Source organism: Lagopus leucura, unplaced genomic scaffold, assembly GCF_019238085.1.
Source record: "Lagopus leucura isolate 7727_CA_CO unplaced genomic scaffold, USGS_WTPT01 Super-Scaffold_100157, whole genome shotgun sequence".
Lineage (NCBI taxonomy): Eukaryota > Metazoa > Chordata > Aves > Galliformes > Phasianidae > Lagopus > Lagopus leucura.
The window spans coordinates 38043616-38065501 of NW_024962334.1; the positions used below are offsets into that span (position 1 = coordinate 38043616).

The 21886-nt window shown below is 40.2% G+C and overlaps 1 protein-coding gene across 13 annotated transcripts in view; it reads left to right on the forward strand.

Annotated features, from left to right (window-relative positions):
• The first annotated feature begins 2779 nt into the window (after positions 1–2779).
• CREM (cAMP responsive element modulator) overlaps positions 2780–21886 on the forward strand; it is a 48531-nt gene continuing 29424 nt past the window's right edge. For 6 of the 13 annotated variants that reach the window (XR_006181918.1, XR_006181919.1, XR_006181920.1 and 3 more), the window contains exons 1-5: positions 2784–2875; positions 4502–4580; positions 8653–8776; positions 17675–17766; positions 17909–18045. Coding sequence is in view for 7 of the 13 variants with exons in the window: in XM_042889013.1 (XP_042744947.1) it covers positions 8657–8776; positions 17675–17766; positions 17909–18045 (349 nt within the window). In the remaining 6 variants the exon portion in view is untranslated. Of the gene's footprint in view, positions 2876–4501; positions 4581–8652; positions 8777–17674; positions 17767–17908; positions 18294–19648; positions 21765–21886 lie in introns of those variants that run through there. The other 7 variants (XR_006181921.1, XM_042889021.1, XM_042889016.1 and 4 more) reach the window with 7 other exon arrangements.

Sequence of the window (21886 nt, forward strand, 5' to 3'; positions counted from 1 at the left end):
AAACAAACCATCAGTCAAGAGGGCAATATTGGGAACATTATTTACAAAGCAAAATTAGTAAATAAAAATATTATTTAAATTAGAATGCCAGTCTATTTTTGTCAGCCTCATCTACGTAACCTTCAAATGTCTAGGATGTAGTTAAAAAGAAATCTAGGAATGATATAAGCAGCATCACCCTTTTTCTGTCTTTACTTATGTCATGACACTCTTTGTAATGTTTTACAAGAAAACTACATTTCATAATATTATAATTGAAATGCACCAAGTTCTTTTAGACTCTTTAAAAAACCTATTTGGATGATAAGTGTGAAGGTCTGATATGTGAAATCAGTTGATTTCAAAAATACGTAGATGGTGCTCAGGCTGACGTCAAAAACTGGTGATGTGTTTACATTCTTTGCGAAGTATGTCACGATTCTTTCATTGTCAGCCAGCTGAAGTCACTCCAATTCCTTGCTCCTACATTAACCCCTCAGTCAAGGTAGTTCTCTGTGCGACGGTGCAGAGGACAAACCCAAGAATCCATCCAGGCCAAAAGCATTTCTTTGTTCTTGATAGAGCATTTCCAAGATTACTTCCCACACACGGTTCTAGGTTGCCTCAGCATGGCTGAGATGGTGGGAATGCGATGCCAGAAGCAACTGGAGCTGCTTAGGCTGGCACTGAGTTACACTACTTAAAAAGAAAAAGAAAAAAAAAAGAAGAAAAACAGTAACCTTTATTGAATTGCTGATATTTCCTTGAATTTGCAAGGCAGCATCAGGTCAGACATCTTCAAGAGGAAAGATGACCCAGGTAGTCAGTCTGATGGCGGTGAAATGCCTGGATTTCAAATTTATGTTCAGAACCATCTTGTTTGAATTATGGTAATAATCACAGATGTCCTGTGTTCTCTTTGTATGTACTTCTTTTGTTCTTAGTATTTGAAATTAAATTGGTTCATGTTAGGGATTGATCCCGGTTAAAGCCATTTTAGAATTATTTTAGTCACAATGATTTTTGTAGCAAAGCCTGTCCTGGCCAGTTAATAAATGCACTACTTCAACACAGTAAGAATGCAATGCTTCCTGACTGTTGCCTTCCTCCTCCAGCCCCCTCACTGCCAGGCAGACTAACCCTGAGCTACCGGCCTCAGTAAGCCATGTCAAGTATTTCAGAGCTGAAGCTGGTTAATCACCTTTATATCTCAAAGACTAAATCCCTTTGGCAGCTCACTCAGTCCTCTGACCAGATGTTTCTCAGACTGGAGCTTGATTTTGCAATTTCTTATTTAGAAAATATAAACTACAAAGAAAAAAAAAGCTATGAATAGTATTAAATTATTAATCATTTCAAAGCTGCTAATGACTCACTTGAAAACTAATAGAAAATGCCTCTCTCCAAATTCACAAGGGTTCCTTAGAAATTCATTGTATGCAACTCATTGCACTGGTTTATTTAACATCTTCTCAAGAAATTTCTTGTTCAACAGCTACTTTTGGCTTTTTGCTAACACTGGGAAAAGACAGAATTTCTTCCAAAGGCATCAGCACAATTATTTGCAGTATCTTTACTCATCTGCTCATTTGATTACGTTATTATCCTCTGAGATGGATTCTAATTCACCAGGGGCTTCCGCATCTTCTTAGGAATGTCCATAAGTCACGCCTCATGGGTTAGCCACAATAGCAGAAGGCTATTAACTATGGGAATAACAACTATTTAAAACCCCAAGAAGACATATAAAAATATATGCAACAATGAGAAGGAAGGAAACAGAACTCAAAACAGGAAGGGGCTGTTGTTCAGTATCTCAGCAAAGGAAATGGAGAATGTAAACTGAAAGCTCTCATCAGCACCAGGGACACAGAAACGAATTCTTTGCACTGCATTGTGACTTTGATTGCTGCACTAAATAGCTTCCATGAGGCAAATTAACAGACTTCAGTGGTCAAAGGCAATAGCCTCCGCAGATAAACGTAATTCACTTTTCACAAAGTCAGAGATAAGAGTTATTTTTTTTCCAACACAGGAAATCAATATTTAGTTTCTTTTCACTCTCTGAACAAGGCCAAATATTTAATCTAGATGGACACAGCACCGGCCCTGACAGACACGTCCTCCAATTCTCCAGCTGCAATGACTCCCGGTGGATGTAACCTGGGCTTTGCTTTTCTGCTTGGAGTGCTGGTGCATAGTTACAGAAAAAAAAAAAAAAAAAAAAAAAAAAACCAAAAAAAAAAAAAAAAAAAAAAATCCATGGGTAAATATGTAACTTCAGAATACAGAGCGATTGAAGTACGGACATCGAATATGTCATTGAAGCCACTCTGTAGCCCGATGTTTGACGCCGGACAGCGGGCAAATGTAACAGCAGGATCGCGTCGGGTCCCCGCTTCTCTCGACTCCGGCACCGCCGAGGGAACGACAGCGGTGGGTGACAGCGCCACGTCCCGCGAGCAGGCCGCTATGGCGGCCACCGGCGCACCGCGGCCAGCCGTCCTTATCGCCGGAGCGCGGCCGGCACCACACCCGGCTATCGCGCGTCGCGCAGCCTCCGCCCAGCGGAACGGCGGCGCCCCGAGCACGGGGCGGGGCCCCTCCCGCAGGAGAAGCTCGTCCCACACCGCGGCCAATCAGGGGCGCTGCCGGAGGGCGCGCGGCGGCGGTTGGCGGTCGTTGGGAGCCCCGCGGCCACTCGGCGCCTCCGCCCGTGCTCGAGCTCCGCCTCCATTCGCGGCCCCTGGGGCTGGGAGTCGCCGCAGACGCCATTTCCTCAGCGCCCCCGCGGCGGCGCGGCTGCATCAGCGCTGACGTGAGAGCGACGCGCGGCTCCGCCCGGCCCGATCCCCCCCACCCCCCTGTGACGGGGGCAGCACGTACAGGGCGGCGGGTGAGTGCGGGAGGGGGCGGGGACACGTGTGCGCGCAGCCCGACCCCCTGCGGGCCGGCGGCGGGGCAGCGCGCGGCGCGGCGCGCAGGGCGGCGACGGCGCGTGAGGGCCGGACCGGGGAAAGGGGGGATCCGCGCCGGCGGGGGCGCGCACGAGGGGGCGGTGGCGGCGCGTCCCTGCCAGCCGCCGGGAGCGCGCTCCGCGCGGAGAGGGCCGCGCCTGCCTCACCGCTCCGCGCTGCAGTTCCGCCGGGCGGCCCCGGGGAAATTCCGCGCTGCCGCTGGACTCTCGCACCCCGGACCCGTACTGGCGGTTGGGGATCCCGCTCCGTGCTCGCCGATAGCGCTGGGACGGGCAGCCGGGGCTGCGTGTCCTGTAGCGCTTGAGCGATTCCACTGATGCTGGCTCGTAAATGATCTGCTGCTTCTGCGGTGCCGTGCCTGGATGCTGAGGTGACAGGGAACGTGCTTATGCTTGCAGCCATAGGAGAGTCGCAGAACGGTTCGGGTTGTAAAAGACCACAAAAATCATCTCGTCCAGCTGTCAGTCCGGCCCCGCCACGCCCAGCAGCCATGTCCTGCAGCGCCACATCTCCGTGTTTACTGAACGCTTGCAGGGCTGCTGACTGCACCAGTTCCGTGGGCAGCCTGTGCCACTCAGTACTTCACCACTCTTTCAGAGAGGAACTTTTTCCTAATAGCCAACGTGAATATTCTCTGGTGCAGCTTGTGGCCGTTCCCTTTCATCCTATTGCTGTATCTGACTGTTGCTTCAGTCAAGAAGCGACAATCTTGATAGCAATCAAGTCTCCCCTGAGCCTCCTCTTCTGCAGACCATACAGCCCCCGTTCCCTCAGCTGCTTTTCACAAGGCATGTGCTCCAGATCCCGGGTAGATTCGATGCCCCTCTTTGGGCAGCACTTCGGAGCCTCGGTGTCTTTCTTGTAGTAAGGAGGTTGGGGCTCTGCATTATTTGAGTGTTGTGTTAAGAGCCTGGGAGGAAAAGGACAGGGAAGAAAAAAAGAAAAACCCATTGGTAATTAGAAGAAACTAAGTATTGCAATGACATCAAATTAAACAGGAACTTGCAATTGGGATCCAGTCTGCTGTGCTGTTGCTCACTGCACTCAACTTAGTGCTATGAGCACTCAGTGCCAGCTGCAGTCCCTGCAAAGCACAGCAGCAAACTGGGTTCCAGGCTTCAATACTTAAAAACAGTGCTGTTGTGATATGAGAGCACTGTGAGTGTTCCTGCATTTGCTGTGGGATCACCACTAAATACAAAACAGGTGTGTGTAAATTCACATCCTCACTTTCCAGTCACTACCTTGGGATTAAAAATCCTCAAAGAGATACTTGAAGCAAAGTCAAAATGCATTTTCTAGGCTCGTATCACTTCCTTTGTAAGCAATCTCTGATGTATGAAGTACTGTTGAAATAAAGAAGTTATTTTTCAAGTGTCTCTGGGTATTTAATTATGAAGTCATACATGCAAAGTTCTACTAGAATTGGCTCGCACATTGGAATTTCACCTTCAGACACTAAATACTCATTAATATTCACTGACGTCAAACTAACGACAGTGTTGGTGTGAAGTAAAATGATTTTTTTGTGATCTTTATTACAGAAGAATATGTCTTGATAAGATGTTCTCCTTGTCCTTTTATCTGTGGACAAAAAGTGCTAAAAGGTTCACACCTCTTGAGGTAAATGACTTCTCTACCTTTTCCTTGAACTAAAGTGTCAGTATTGTCCTGCGGGTGGTGCTGCTTTTAGCTGCTGGAGGAGCTTTTGGTTTGTTAAGTCTGCATCTTAATCAGTGTTTACCTGCCCCTAGCTGCTGCACATGGGTCACATTTACATTGGTGACCGTAGTAAATATGTACTAATCCGCATTAGAGTGTTACCCAGTGTTACTACCTAGTAACACAGTTGTTGTTTTTTTTTTTTAGGAGTATGTGTGTGTATGGCTGGGTACGGTTCTGGAATATTGTTTATTAATTTTTAAAGAATCCAGCCTTTTATTTAAATTTATTCTTCTGTGGTGGTAAACAACCAAGGTAGAGTGTGTAAGAAATCATTGTATTAATACTGACTATAGAATTAAAGCTTGTATGTAGTGCATAGCAATAAGACAAGGAGCAATGGCCTAAAACTTGAACTTAGGAAGATCAATACTAGCATGCGGAAGAACTTCTTTATGGTAAGGATGACAGAGCAGTGGAACAGCCTGCCCATAGAGGCTGTGGAGTCTCCTACGGAGATTTTCTAGGCCCATCAGGACAGCTACCTGTGTGACCTATTGTAGGGCACCTGCCTTAGCACGGGGTTGGACTCAGTGATCTCTTAAGGTCCCTTCCAACATCTCCATTCGCTGTGATTCTGTAATATAGTTAATCATACAGTGAAGAAAAATACATTATTAAAGTAAGGGCAAGGACCATATCCTTAAAAGCCAATTGTTTGCTTAGTTTTACCTTAAAAGAGGAAGAAGGTTAGAATATTATAGATAACATAGACTTTACTAATTAATTTAAACATGTGATGTCAAACAATTCTGATATGCCCACACAAAGTGGTTGACAGAAGGTGTCTTTTCTTTTACTCTGAAACTTCCAGAGAATTCTAACAGATTTATTCTTTTTCAGTGCAAAGGGATTGAGTGTGAGAGATGCATGAAATTGTAGTTTCTGAATTAAATTTGTGCTTTTTTACAGCAGTCAGTATTACTGTTGGTTTAGTAAAACATAATGATGTTCCTCTCCCACTTCAATGTGTTCATGGTTAAATGATATACAAGATGGTACAGGAAATAAAAAACCTATGCAGCTCAAGTTACAGAAATCTGGGAGCTTGTGAGAGCGCACTGACAGTGATACTGGATTGGACTGTGAAATTCAGAAGTTCCTCTGCATGGTGTTGGGTTGCATGCAGACCCACAGGGGGTGATGTGGCTGTGCAGCTTCTTGCCCTGGGGGCTGCAGTGCCTGCAGGTGACCTTTGCCTGCGGCTCTGGTAATCCTCTCTGATTGTATTTGCTGAAGGTTCTTAACTTCATAACATGTATAAATGATGTATTAACAGCCTACAATATGCCTTCCATTATCTTTCTCTTAGAAGTTTTATACCAAGCTAAATCCTTTAAAATTAATGAAGTGTTTGTTGTTATTTTGATGTTATAGGCTGAAGTTAGACCATTATGTGGACCACATATGGTGAATTTCTGCAGCATTTTTTCTCAAGTCCCTATTTTCAAATATATTAGAATCACCAGGTTTTCAAAAAGAAGTGGATTTTAGCTTGTGCAGAGGTAGTATTTTGCTATGATCCTGAACTTAATGGCTTTAAAACAACAACAAACCTTACATTAAAGCCGCATACAGTTTTTCAGATTTTGCTCCACTTTGCTGAAGATTTAAAGTAAGCAGTTGTCTTCATTAGGAATCAGAATAAATATGCACATTTGAAGATGGAAAATATATTTCAATTCTTGAATTTTTCTTGTATGTCATGTTTTAATTATGTTTGCCATTTCACTGACATAGGTGAACAATGACAAGCATAATTTAAAGTATATAATCTTACAAAATGCAATCTGTTCCCTGTGCTATACTTTGTGAAATAGTAGGAATAACTTCCTGCTGGCTGTGTGGTGCTGTTTCCATGCTCCTAGCCACCAGTTACTGAACTGCAGCAGCTGGAAGAGCTTTAGGAGGGAGATGCTGATAGTCGAAGTAGAAAAATAAAACATTTTTGATAATCCCCTACTGATTGCAGTACCTTTAGTTAACACTAAGAAAGTAAAATGTGGGTTTCGCAAAATGAAGGCAGGCTCTTGACAGGTAAAATTCTATGAAGTGTTTTCAGTGAGATGAAAGTACTTTTTTTTTGTTTTGTGTGTTTTCTTGTTTTTCTGTTCCCCCAGCAGTAGGTTATATGTGGCAGATGGTTTTGAAACACAAAATACTTCGTGGCCCATATAAAGTGAATTAATTCTGACTGTATTCCTGCCTATAGGAAGAGATTGCAACGAATGTGGTGCCAGCCCTCATGCGTTTTTTAATCTTCCCTGGTGTGTGAGCTGTTCTAAAGCTTATGGAGGCATTCTTAGATGAGCTGGATGGAGTCTGTGTGCTTCAGTCTGTGTGAATGTTCCCGGTCTACTAAGGAGGAATGCTTCTGCTTTTTCTTTGTTGTATTGAATGCATATCTGAAAATGGAATGATGTAATAAGATAAACATCTTTTTATTGAAAATTACGGTAGAAAACTTGGTGAAAATATTCTTCCACAAGTTGCTTAATTTGATGAATTTTAGTAGGCCTTTAATTAGATGATATTAGGTTGCATAGAATTAATCAGTGATAACTAAGAAGACAGGAATGTTGAAAGATGAAATGTTGTACTAATAATTTTACCTGAATTGATACTAGCCTAGAGTATGTAATTTCTGTAGGCTGAAGTACCCCAAGAAGTATAAGTGCTGAAATTGAGGCTCTGTTGGCAAAGCAGCCTGTTTAAATTTCAACAGCAGAGTATTCTGAGAGGGCTGCAAGTTAGAAATGTGCTTCTCTATCATTTAGCTGTATTCCTTTCTGACCTGTGTGATCATAGGTTACCGTGCAGGTAAAAGCAATGCTTTCATGTCATAAAAGGAGTTGAGCTTGTTTAGTTTGATATTATGCCATTAACTTTTAACTTACGGGACAGTTCAGGAGCCTCGGTGTTGGGCAGTTAACAGAGCCATTTCCTGGTCTATGCCCTGTCTCAGTTTATGGAAGAAACCCCAGTAGCTACCAGTTTGTTGAAACAGTGGAAGTTTGAGTTACGTTGGCTTGCCCAGTGACTGAACCCATCTGATCTGAACTCATGAAGCTAGATTTTCTGCCTCTTAAAACCATAATTTTATTACTTCTTCCTTTCATCATCTTAATTCCTTCGCTGACACAACACGTGGTGGGGAACACATCCGTGGGGCCTGCTGTGTGGTCTGCATGTCTACACCCTGGGTCTTGATTCTGTTTATAACTTGCACTGCTGCCATGGTGATGCTTGTGACATCGCTTGTTCAATGACACACTGTCAGCACAGAGAGTGGTAGTAAAGAGAGGGAGCCTAAGAGAACCTTGTTTTGAGACACACATCTCTTCCATTATGACTCAGTGTGCCATGAAACATGAAAAAACAATGGAGAGGTAATTGTGCACCTATGTGATAGATACATTTAGAAGCTTTCCCTATTGAGTTTAAACTTGTAACTTAAATTGAGGGTCAGAGAGTTATTCATTCAGCTTTGAAACTTGCACTCCTTTTAAGAGCACAAGAAGAAGTGGTTGAGGGTCGTCTTGAGCCACAAGTTATTTATGGATGGTTCAAGCAGAAATCCCAGTCTGGGTTCAGTTTTCCAGGAGCCCTTTAGAAGGCTGTGCCAGCACATGGCCACAGGTCAGCTTGAGCTTTGTTTGCTGGGAGGTGTGAGGCACGAGGCTCCTACTGCAGGTGGTGCTGGCTGCTGTGGGAGCCTTGCAGCTTTCCAAAGGGCATGTTTGAGAGCTCATGGCTGTATGAATGAAGATTTTACTACGGTTAAATTGGAAGAAGAAACTTCCATTAGTCCAATAGTTTTGAGAGAGATTATGTATTTTCTGTTAGTTTCTTGCTGCAAGTATAAAATAGTCTGTTGTTGCTCTTTTGTACCTACACGCCTGATACACCCTTCATACAGCGATGTTTGTGTATGCATACAGCTGTATTTATGTACGTATGTACTTAATTTTAGACGGATGACCATGGAAATGGTTGAATCACAACAGGATGATAACGCAGTGGATTCTATGCCAGATAGAGACGTTGTTCACAATCGCAGTCAGCCAGACAAACATGAGATTTCCTCAGCATCTCAGGTAAGTTGGAATGTGGAAAGCTGGGAAGAGTCAATAAACTGACATCCAGAACTGTTATGGTTTTTTATTGTCTACTGCAAAAAATGCAACTTGAAGTTCTGATGTTCTGTAAGTCTTGGATTAGATAGGAAAAACAGCGAACGTATACCAAAAAACAATGCCTGCTATATTTAATAAAGCTAATATTACATCAGATCTTTTAAAGGCAACTCCTTTAGGAGCCTGTGCTTTTCAAAATGATCATTAGGCATATTTTTCACTTTTCTCAGAAAATTGTGTCTATTTTGCAACTGGATCTAGGGTCCTAAAGAGTTGAGGTGGCCCAAAGATCAAACAGTAGAACTGTGTATTTTGAAGCTGTGTTGTATAATGAAAATGAATAAAAATAGCCATGGATCTTTCCTAGATTTTTGTATAGAATGTACTTCATCTTGCAAGTGTAATTTTAATTTATGCTTGTTCTGTTTCATCTTCGTGCATCTGATGTCAGTGTCTGCATTTCTAAAATGTACGTGTTCTACATAGTGATAGTACCTGGATTTTTCTTTGGTAATTAAGAGATAAAGGTGGCATGACAAGTTTCAGTCATTAAAAAGAAGCACTGAAAGATTCTGCACTTGAGAACGTTCTAGGCAGTGCTAAGCCTTGTAGCTTTGAGATGTCGTGTAGGCCCCTTAGAAGAACCTCCAAAAACCCTTTGTGAAATATAGGAACTGATGTAAAAAGGAAACAATCAAAACCATCTTAGAGAATTTCTTCCACATCAGAATGTAGAAGTTAGTAATACAGTTCCAACAAAGGGCTTAATTATTTTGTGCCATGTGTATGGTGTGTTAGGTACTAGACTTACGTTATAGGTTTATTTTTGGGAGCATAACTGGCTTTTTGTGGATCTTTAGTTGCCAAGTAGGCTGTAAAATGTTTTTGAATGCTTGTTTATTTTTGTTACCATTGGTATTTGTGGTTTTGATATCTGCATCATTGGGAATCCTGTCTTTTTTTTTCTCTTTCTTTCCCTTGAATGGAGCATGAAGTCAAAAACTGTATTTGTTGTAATTTGCTGATTTCACCCCTTCATTTTGTCTTTCTTTGATAGTTCAGGCCAAATTTTGTATTTTAACAATAGATTTTACATGCAGATCATTATCTCATCTCAGGTGGCATCTCAGTACTGGAGTGCTGCACAGTGATGACTGATGAGATTCAGTCATTCCAGGCACAGGCCTTTTGTCTTTCAGTTGAAGCTAATAAATCTGGAAGCGCTGCTGAATCCCTGTCAGTTAGCAGCAAAACAGAGCATATGGAGTGTGATTCAGTTTGAAGCCTCAGGAGTGCAGCTTGGAGTTCACACTTGCTTGTTCCTCACTTTGGTTAGAAGGCCTGAAGAGCTGAACTGAGCTTGCGGCTGTGCGAGAATCCAGTTGCCTTTGGAAGCTGTTTGATACAGAAAGCTTCATGCTTTTGGTAAAGAACAGAGGCATGAGCTGGAAAATTTCTCAACTTCTTTTCATAAAGGCTCCATGGGTTCTGTCTCATATACGTAGGTACTTGTTTAAAAGCAGCTGTACGTAAGTAAAGTAAGTTGATTTGAAAGAAAACATCTTTGTCACACGGATGATAGTCAAACTTGCAACAGTTGCGTTGTTATTTCAAGTGAAATCAATGTTCCATTTGCAGTATTTCTAGAAGCTGTATTGCACCGTATGTTGTCCTGTGGTCAGCCAGACAAATATACTAAGTATAAAAAGGAGGAGGAATCTATTTAGATTGTAAATTGTAATAAAGTACTTTCAGTTCTGTTTTCTTTGTTTGTTTGTTTTGTTTTGTCTTTTTTTTTTTTTTTTCCCTTTAGTTCTGCATCCTTGGTAGATTCTTTGTGTCACCTCTTGCATTTGTCATATTCTGTCTATTATTAGAGCTGTGCTTGCTACCTTGATCCAAAATATTGTTGGTTGACCTCACAGTGCTGGCTGTGAACCAGACTCAGGTCAGGATTTACAATGTGAGAACTGCTTTCAGAGGGATTAGAGGGACTTTTCTGATGCACAGAGTGCACAGCCGTTGCAAGCTGGGACTGCTCAGGTTTAGCATTTCAAGGGCACTCTCCTGTGGGTCTCAGCACCTAAGTGGGTTAAATCTTCCTCCCAGGAGACTGAGCACTGTTGAAGCTTACCACACGGTTGCAAATATGGTTTTAAAACCAGCCTGCCAAGTGCAAGTCCAGGGCATTTTTCAAAGTAGATACTAGAGCATTACAAAACTGTAGCTTTGTCACTACTGTGCTCTTCCTCAAGGGTATGCTCTCACCAAATGGCTGGGAGCAGTCATTTGACTTCTTTACACCTAGGAGTTTCCTAATCGTTATTAGCTTTGCAATTAGCCAAAGCTTTCCTGTCTTCAGCTTTTCCTCACAGAAGCTAGGCAGTGCTTGTGTGATGAGCCCTTTATTTTCCTGCTAGGTGAATTCGCAGTGGGTTTGCTCTGTCTTCTTTTTTTTCCTGAAGTACCTCACTTTTGGAGTCCTTGTAGCACTCGGTTTCTGTAGCTGCAACAGAAATGACATGGAGCTGTGTGCATTGTACTTCATACTATCTATGTTTGAGTTATGAAACATAGGCTGTGAGTGTAAACTCTGTAGTAGGAAAAGTTATCTGACCTTGAATGACAAGAGTGTGTGTGTACACAGTTCATGAGTTCGTGTACAGCTGTTCAGTGACTGTGCATCTTGAAGTCAGAGGACTGATAAGTAACCTTTCTGAAAGAATGCATGCCTCAGTGTGAAGATAATTCATGTTTGGTTTTGGGGGTGCTTTTTTGCTTGCTATGTTTCTGTGCTTTCTTGGAAGAAGGATTGCTTATTTCCAAACATCCGCAGTATGAACCCGAATTGCTATAACAGAGTGTATAATTGGTATTTGTTGAAGTGATTAGACTACTGTAACACAGCTCAGACCCCAGAGGCTAATACAACATCTAAAATCTCTTTGCTATTGCTGAAATGTAACTCTTACATGGTTTGCTTGGGTGCTTCATGTGTTAATCTCCCCTCACCCCCTGCATTACTGAATTGCTTGTGGTTGGTTTTCAGTTGGTGCAAGACATCCCTTGGAGGATGATGTCGTAGGTAGCATTGCTCATCGCTGATGTCAGGAAGCGATGTTGTGTGTTGATTTGTTTTTTTATTTGCCAAGGCTGTTTTGGTCAGCCTCCAAAAGCAAAAGTATTTTGGCCAACACAGAAGTGTTCCATTTAAAGATAATGCTAAATAACATGTGAATCAAAATTATTTTAACATTTTTAACACTTATAAGAGAGATGAAAAATACGAAGTTAGATTTTCTAAGTCATTGTTCTTGGAAACAAACCTAATACAGAATGATCACAAATTTAATGTGTAGTTTACAGGAACTAAAATAACATGAATGTGCATGCTGTTTAACCTCCAGGTAATTGTGAAAACCCAGCAAGCAGCGATCAAATAGAGATGTTTAAAACAGGTATAAAAGAACAAACAAATCACTTTTTGTTTGATCCAGGTTTAAAGATACCATTCTCTTCCCTCCTCCTGTGCTCTCCACTCCCCATTTAATCTCCTATCTGAATTAATAGGAACAAAGCAATTTCTCCTGTGATACTGTAAAATGTATTCTAAGAGTATTAGCTGTGTCCTTCCCCTCCCCTCCCCCTCCCCCCCTTCCCCCACGGTGTTTAGACTGAATAAGAAGCTTTTAAATGAATACAGTGTTTCTTAATTTTGAGTGCTGGTTTACTTTCTGATTATATGTGCCTGACCCATTGTGTACTGAACACAGAAACTAATATACTGTTCATGTTGCACTGCTTTGTGTGTGTTGTGCTCTGCATGTTCTTTCTGATACACTATCGAATCGTATCACATTACTGCTGTCTTTGAGATCTGCAAGTTGAAAGGTTAAGTGGAATTGCTTAATGTTTTGAGAGGTTAGCAAGCTCTGGGACAGTTCCGACTGCTCCATGCTCTTTCCTTGAAGCTTAGGGTTTAGGATGACAACAACCGTGCCAGACAGAAAGCAGACCATACTCTTCAAATCTTCAAGCTATTCAAAACATTCTGGATCTCAAATATGTATTTCTGATGATAATGTTGGTATTTGTCTTATAGTGCGGGAGGAAAGCTTGTATATTTTATGTACACGTTGACATCTAATGCCAGCTAAGGAGTGATTGTTTCCATTTGAGAGTTAGAAATGCCTTCAATTGTCTTATTTCCTGAAAACCTGATCAGTTTACTACAACAATTGAATGATTACGCAGTGAATGCTGACAAGATCCTGTCTCTGTTTCCTAGAAACATTGTTTTGTCAAGGTATTTGAGCTAATATCTGGTCTTCTTGACAGTAGCCAACAACTTTCTCTTGTCTCAAGAAAGGAAAGTGTATCAGGCAAGAAGCAACTTAAAAGTCATGGAATTCAAAAAAGGAAAAGAAATCACCTTCAGGGTGAATATGGAAAAATACGAAACTCTTTAAATAGAATGATTCTATTATAAATATCTTCTTCTACATATTCAACGTTAATCATGTTTTTCTTCTCGCTCATCAATTTTTACTTTTGCTACTCATGCTAAGTACATTATGGGGCTGAGAAAGAATGGGGAAAATAGCAGAATCTTAGATATTACTTAGGGTTTATTCTCGTACATGTAGAAATTAGGGTTTTCTAATGTAGTCCACTTGGAAAAACATTGTTGTATAATTTTAGGAAGTTGTAACTTTCTTCCTTTTCACATTGAGTTTCAGGATATTTCATCACAAAGAACTTGAGAATAATCATAACGCTTTCCGTTTTGATATCTCTATGTCTGTTAATAGATTTAACAGTAGTAGCATAAATTTGAGCTCATTCTTAGTCTGCTCTGTTTCTTTACTACTTAACACATTCAGCTCAGTACTGATGATTGAGAACTGTGGGCTGGGCAATGCTGTGTGTCTGAACAATGCTAAAATGTCATCAGGAAGAGGGCTCAGATGTATTCCTGAACAGAACAAGGCCACCATTTTCTTCAGCTGGGCTAAGTTTAAGATTCGTCTGTTCTTTATTGTTATATCAAAGTACTCTAACTCTGCTTTTCTTGTTACTGTAGAATATGTAAAGAGGATTTATTAAACTAAAACAACTTGGAATTCCATGTATTGCTTAAATACTTTAATTTCTTCCAATCCTAAAAATTATCGTATCTCTTTGAGACATCTGTCTCAAGATCAAAAATTGAAACTGAATTTTTAGCTCAACAAAGCAAAAAACGGTTCTGGATGTGAGACTAAGAGCATTCTGTTCTATGTGTTGTCAGTGCAACATACTTGAATAAGTTCTGCTATTTTTGAGTGCGTTACTTGAGGTTCTTCCTAACGCTAGGGACAGCAGATTTAGTCTGTGATAGGTTAGGGTTATTTTTTATTGAAAACGTGAAGTCTCTGGAGGAAAAGAAGAAAGTAATTAAAAAGGTTTTCAGTTCGGTAGAGGGCAGTTTAAGTTTCTGACATCATTTGGAAAGATACCAATTTTTTCCTGCTAAAACCAGTGTATTTCTGTGTGTGATAAGTACACATGTTTGAGCTGTTTTAGATACGACATCAGAACCAACTTGTTTTAGTATTGCTTCTAAGAGCCCTTAATAAAGTCTTCAGACACGTGACTTACACACCACGACTGTAACTTTTGCTGGTTTCTGTACCTGCATCAAGTGCTGGAAAAGGATCTCCAGCAGTATCTATCTCTACAGCAGTTGTCTCCTGATCAAACAGTTCATGGCCAGGGTGTCATTCAAGCCACGCAGCCCTCAGTCATTCAGTCACCACAAATGCAAGCTGTTCAGGTCAGCTCTGCTCTTCTTTTTTCATGAATGTTCGGTCCCTCCCTATTTGTGCCCCATGTCAGTTCATTCCTACCAGTGCTGGGAGGTTTACTCACACAGTGTAGGACGGGGGGTGGGGAGCAGCGTGATGGCAAACGGCCAAGTGGTAGCAGCACGGCAGGCATTGTGTAGCGATTCCTTCGTGCTTCCTGTTTATCTGTTAAGAAACTGTGTGTCGGAACCTGAACTTGTGCAACGGCACATTTGTGTAATAGCGTGACCTGCTTTAGTGCATTTCGCAGTTTTTCTGTTCTGTTTGATTCTATGAACATCATGTTCTAATGAAAACGAGCGAGTATCTTTTATACTTTCTGAGAGCATCTGGATATAATGGAAGTAACAGTTTTAAATGATTGCTTGTTGCTTTTGTAGGCTCTGTTGGATCGTGTGGTGTTGCTTTTTGTGGGCGCATAGTTGTAAAGAGCAAAAATAGGGGCAGCTTCAAAAGAAGCACTTATTTGGCAAAAAGTTATGTTTTAACGTGCTGAAAACAGACTGCTGCAAAATGATGAATTATTTCCAGAGCTTTTAAATAGTGAAAAAGACTTGAGAGAATATAATTTTGCACTAGTTTGAAAATGTTTAGACAGGCCTCCAGTTCATGCTTTTCTTGTAGTTAGGAATATTTTTGATCCAGTTTTCTTAAAAACTGACCATGAAATGTAAGTTGAATTGCTTCTTATGAGTAAAATTGATCATGTCTGCAAAGAGAGACCAATTAAATTACACCTGGACTGTTCTACTGGAAGTCATTGCAACATGTTGAAGAAAAGGTCTTATGCATTGTCACTCTTCTTGAGAAGCAGCTTCTAATGTTTGAAACTTAAGAGTAGCTTTTAAGTATAGTAGATAAAAGTCATATGTAAATGTTTTTATCTTAGCAACTAGAAAACAAGAATGAAACCTTTTTGAGGTATTCACCATCTTAATTGTAGGGGCACACGATGGGATACGGTAAGGTTTTGAAATTCTAGTTCACTACTGACAGGGCTCAGTAGATAGCAAAGGACTTGTGTTTGGTCAAGCTTGAAGTCAAATTGAAGTTTTCAAAAGGATTTTTTTTTTTCCTCTGAATTTGTTTCTAACTGTAATTTGCCAGAGTGAAATAATAAGCTTCAGCAAATAAGTACCCTTTAGTCTTTCCCAGTTTCTGTCATTGCATTTCTTAAAGTCGATATAGTTGGGACACTCACACAAAAATAGACTACTTTCTTCAGAGCTCAGAAGGAGGAATTTCTCCAGCATCTCTTGCCAACTGCTGTTGCGTCTTCTTAGGGGAATGGGAATCAACTGTTTGTTCCATTGTGTCAACTTGACCTTGCCTTTCCCAAAGGAGTAGAGATGGGAAAGTTGTGTCCTGATTGATATTGATTAGTTCCAGATTTTGGCTTTGCTTTCATTTGAGCATGCTAACGGTGAATAATGTGACCCTACCAAAAGGGAGGGGGCAGGAAAAAGAGCCTTGTGAAGGACTCCGTTACAAAGGTTGGTAGGCCCTCCTGTGATCTTCTTAAGTACTTTATCCTGCCACCTGGCACTTTCTCCAGATTGTCTGGCTTTAATTTATGTCTTGTCTATGCCAGATAGCAGGAGACTTGGAAAATGGTAACAATTGAATTAAAAACCAGACAAATAGAAACTGAAGGCTCATGTTAAAGCCTGTATGACCTCTCTCTCAGACACCTGCAGCTTAAAGCTGCTACAGTTTTTTCTTGTTAACCCATTGCTTTTTGGATGAAAAAATACCTGTATTGCGTTCCTTGTTCTACTGCTGTTCTTTTAATTGTAAGAAGGTTTGCAATTCAGATTTGACTTTCCTTCTTGCTTCTTCTCCCCTGCAGTGTATCAGGTTTGGCAGTTTGGGCATGAGCTCAAAGTTATTTTTGCTCAAACGCAGAGCAGTGTGTTAAAGTTGGAAAAGTCTGTTTAATGGCTGGGAAAAAATGGCAGAGGTTTCCATTTGGAAGCCTTATAAACATGGTTGCTTGCTATTAGAACAAACTTACATTACATTTGTCTAATTTCTTCTAAAAAATTAGAACTCCTGAAGTTTACTGCAGAAAATCTCTTCCTCTACATAAAAATGCTTCCTTTCTCTTGTGATTTTCTTACCCTTTTACCAAAGTACTACTGTTTCTGACTTCTTAGTCTGCCTTCATAATGAAGGGGTGTTTATGAATGGAATGAGAAGGTTAGAAGCCTCTAATGTCTTGTTTTCCTGCTGTTTGTCCTGGGACAAGTTCTTTTTTCCTTCCTCTGTGGACTAAAAACTCTTTTTGAATTATACTGCCCAAGCTCTTGGCTGGGCTGTGGAATGGTGCCTTAGTTGTCAAGGTTTATGACAGAGCCTTGAGGACTGATCCACCAGCAGGTCACTGTAGGGCTCTTCTCTTGGGTTGTGTTTTGTTTTCGGACTGCTTGGGCCTGGCATCTGTGTTACTTTTTGGGTAATGATAATAAAATTCTGAGAAAATGAGACTGTGTGAACTTGTCAGGAGTTTGTACAACTTGCATAGTATTGCTAAACAGCGTATTTGTTTGTATGGATGTGTTGATATGTGTAATTTAATAAATGTATATTTAAATAAACTACTTTTGTAAATAGTTTTGGTGTGATTGTGAAGAGGCTTCTGTGTATACTATTATTTCAGGTGCACTAATGCAGTATTCTGTATTTAAAATGTTAAATTTCAACTAATTCTGTGATATTATTAAGTTTAAAGAAATCCTCTATGTTTAAGACTGTTGCTGATGTCATTCAAAATGTGGATTCCACATGTGATGTGGATTATTACTTTTTTTTTTCTAAATGGAAGGTGTCACCTAAGTGCTTGTGTTGCTAATCATAGTTGGTGATGTATTGTAAAAAGAGACATTACAAATCCTGTGATTTATAATTTTAAAAAAGGTAGATAAACTTTCTGTATGCAACCACAAAAGCTTTTTTTTTTTTTACTTTTTTTTTTAAAATGAAGTTATGAATATTAGGAACTTTGCTATTACAGGTAGCATCGGTTGCAGATGACTCTGCAGAATCGGAAGGGATAACTGATACTCAGAAACGTAGGGAAATACTTTCAAGAAGGCCTTCATACCGGTAAGGACTTTTGATTTTGGTTTTGCTGGTTTTTAACTTCAGCTTATGTGTAACAGCAAAACTGTCTGATCAAAGGCAGTGACTTCGTTTCCCATGGGTATGGAATTTCAAATATGTCAAAGTATCTCTTTTTCTCTTTCAGAAAAATTTTGAATGAACTCTCTTCAGATACTCCTGCAATCCCAAGGATTGAAGAAGAAAAGTCAGAAGAAGAAGGACCTGGAATTTCTCCACTGTCCATTCCAAGCAGCCTGTATCATTCTAGCACAGGGCAATTCAGTATGTTTGCAAAGATACTGTGTTTTGTTGCAGAACAAAATAGGAACAGTTCTTTTTCTTAAAGTTCCATAATGAAATAGAGATGTCTTGCTGAGAAGAATGAGAACTTCCCTACTTCTAATTAATCCTGATTTTTATATTTCATTTCTCCTGATGTGGGCACGAAAAACGTTTAGTCTTTTTCCTATAGTGTTCGTTGATTACTTGACTTAGTCCTTCTGGGATTCCTAAGCAGTTAAAATGTGGAGGTGAGGCCTGGGTGCTGTGCCAGATGTTGGCACTGGTCTGTATTGTATGTGAATGTGCAGTGTTATAAATCCCTGTGGTTTCTTAGCACTGTGATTTGCTGTGTATTGGTGTTATTCATGAAATAACAATTAGTGAGGTAGTTTTTTAAAGTGTGGGATTGGAGTATGAATTTTTTTCTTTTTCTCTGGCTGTCACGTTTTAACTCTGTTTTAACTGCACCATTAACCTAAACTGTGGTCTCCAGTATTTGATATTTCATCCAAAATCAAGTTCCAAATTGGTTTCATAGTTCGGTTCTATGGAACTTTTTTTTTTCATTCCTTTGTTGATGTTGAAAACATGGCACAGCTCACTCCCCATAGCTTCTTGTGCTTAATCATTGATCACCTAAGAGATACCTTCCTAATAACTATTTTTTAAATTTTGTGTTTGATAATGCTTTGCTCCTACAGGTTTTTTTTACTTTTGTTTTAATACCTTTCTTGGTGTAGGCATGCTGAATGCAGGTATTTTTCCTTTGATATAATGACAGGAAAATTGGAAAAGGCCTGTTGTTTTCTGAAAAAGTCTTTTGAAGACAGAGGGCATCTATTAAAACATTAACAGCAGAATATAAAAAAGATAGAACAGCTCCCTCTGTGCCACGTGCTAGTTAGTCACTTTTCTTCAGTTATTTTTAATGTGTACAACTGAAGTCATTATAAAATCTGAGACAGCAGACTTTGCATATATCTACTCTTCTGCATAGAAAGTAATGTTGCTTGGACTTTGCTAGCATCTGAAGTGCTCTTTTCCATGGATTTCCTGCCATGCTAAATGGCAGTTATCCAGTCCAGAATCTGCAGCTCTCCTTGATCGAATTAATTTTATTTTGTTTACTTGTGTGATGGTGGTGCTTTGTTTGTTTGGCTTTGATTTAGCTTTAGAAAAATATGCACTCTTTCCAGGCTCTATAGAGTTTGTAATATGCTCTAGTGAGCTTTCAAATCTTTCAGGCTTTGGATTTCTTAATCAAATATTGCTCTGGGAAGCCAGACTTGCGGTTTAACTAGCAATATCTTGCAGGAAATCATTCTCACTTATTAAATTAAAGGATGTTTTAGTTTGAATGTGCCTTTAAATCAAAAATATAAATCATGGAGAAGTGTGTAAAAGAATAAGAAATTCTCATTTTTTTTTTCTTCCTTGTTCAAGCAAACTTTTACTCTTGAAAAATCAAGAAGCAGAGAGCATCACCAACAATGGGCTTGAATTAGCAGAATTCATAAAAAATTAATTAAATCTCATTTATATTAATGCAAGCCTGGCTTTAGCGTGGACCAAATATAGAAGAATTCTGTTTTTTCATTCAGTGTGCTTTATTTGCGATGTAAAATATTTGCAATATTTTTAAGAGAACTGTATTTATTTACTCATTTTTGTTTAATGTGTTCTCAAATGTGAAGAGGCATTGCTTCAGGATGTCAGTCTTCGTAGGTCCTGCTGATTCTGGCTTAAAAAAATCATTTTGACCAAATTCATTTTGAGAGCCTTGTCTTCCCATAAATGGCTTCCATATCCAATTCATTACTTTGACATTTGATGTAAAAAATGATATTAAACTCTTAGGTGCTGCTCATTGCTCAGGTGCTCAGAGATACTCCTTGTCAGAAAAGTTTAGATCTGAGGTTAGATTCAAGTGGTAGCAAGGTTGGTCATCTTGTAGTAGATGCAGTCCTAATTTGGAAAGTGTGGCTGTTTACTTCTGGTTCTTACAGTTGAAAAGCAAAGATCCACAACATTTCTGATATGCTGTGCTGTTGGCTGCCCATGATTCTGAGCAACTGCTGTCAGCCAAACCCAGGGACGCTGTGTGGGAATGCAACATTGCCTGTGTTGATTTCAGCCTGGATATGAAGCAGGAGCTTGCTACGTGTATCTATTTTAGCTTTGTTTCCTGTCAGTTGTTTTTCTACTTCTGCTTATCATTATTGTGTTTGAGTACTCTCTCCTTGGCCACAGCTGATTGCATGAGCTCTCCTGTGTATGCAGCCAGCAGTTTATAAAGTTTTTTATGGTGTGCAAGGCAATGAAGAACTGGTCTCATGGTGTCACTGTAGAGATCTGTACTGTGGCCTGCTTTTAAAAAAAACCATATGTTACTGAATTTACTGGTTCCTTGTTTTTCTCTACTGTTCTCCATATTCCTGCATAGAAGAGGCAGAATAGCTGAAAAGGTGGTCTTGACTGTATGTTGGTGTCTGGAGGCATGGAATGATTATTTTTGGAAAAACTGGATAAGTAAATGTATCTTAAAATCAAATATATTTTTCTGTTATCAGTGGTGATGGCTGTTCTTTCCTTACTTTACACCAGCCGAAATGCTGTGTTATCTTGAATATCTTTCCCCGTTACATCCATCAACAGGGATGTTGATCTTTCTGTAAGGAGAATTTGTATCTTTTCGTAAGGTGCAAGCCACGTAGCCTGTTTTGGCTACAAAATGACTCTACTGGCTGTAGTTCTATCATACTGGTTATTGAATACTGGAAAAAAATTGTTTTCCTTCACCTGTGGTGGTGGCCTAAGAATTATTTGCATAGTTGGTGTGTAGTGATATGTGCGCGTGTGTGTGTGTGTGTAAGAGAGAGAATCAGCTGTCCTTCCCCTTCTTTTCTGCCTCTTTGTGCAATTTCAGATGTTCTTCCAGGAGCAATGCAGGGAAAATGAAAATAGATGGCAAGTTTTTTTGCCATCTATTTGGATTTTTTGCTGTCTTTGGATGGGTTTTTAGCAATTGAGGCATTAGGAAATGTACTGGGAAAGAGCAGCTTTTAGTTTCTTTTCCCTGTCTAGGTAGAGATGGGAAGATCTAACCTCTTTCTGAATTAGAGGTGTTAATCATATTCAAAGAATTGTGTTATTTTCATCTTCAGTTCTAGCTAGAGGAGAAGCTGCCACTTACATCCACCTGCATCATGTACAAGACGAGGGAATGTCTGGGAATATTGTATAGCCTTCTGTGAAGCCACAGTTTTGAGCAAAGGTCCAGTACAAGAAATACCTGTGTTGTGGTTGGGCTTAGGAGAATTACTAGGCTGAGGAGGAGTGTCATGATCTTAATATGATAGGAATCAGTCCTGTAGGGGAAATGGTTACCAAAGTTACATTCACTCTTGTTTTGAAAGTATTGGGTCATGAATTGAATCAACAGTTGAACTGATTTTTATATATCTATTAATTTAACCAGCTGATTACACAGCATTATTTTTTATGGGGTGTGTGGGAACTGCTGAGTCATGGCCTGATTGAACACCTGAGGTGAACAATGAGTCAGCCATGGGAGCACAGGTGAAGGCAATTCTCCTGTGCTGCTGGAAGGGCTGGAGCCTGGCTGCACCTCTCCTAGGCCCATTTAAGAGCTGACTGCCAGTGGGGAAGGATCTGTTCTGGAGATCTCTTTGGAGTTTTATAGTGAGCCCAGGATAAGAGTAAGCGTTCTATCTGTTCTCTTTTTGTTTAGACAAACTTTCTTGTTTATTTGGTAATTGTAACGTCTGTATACCCATTGATTTTACAGTGGGGAAAGTGTTTTTTTCTTATTGTTGACCAA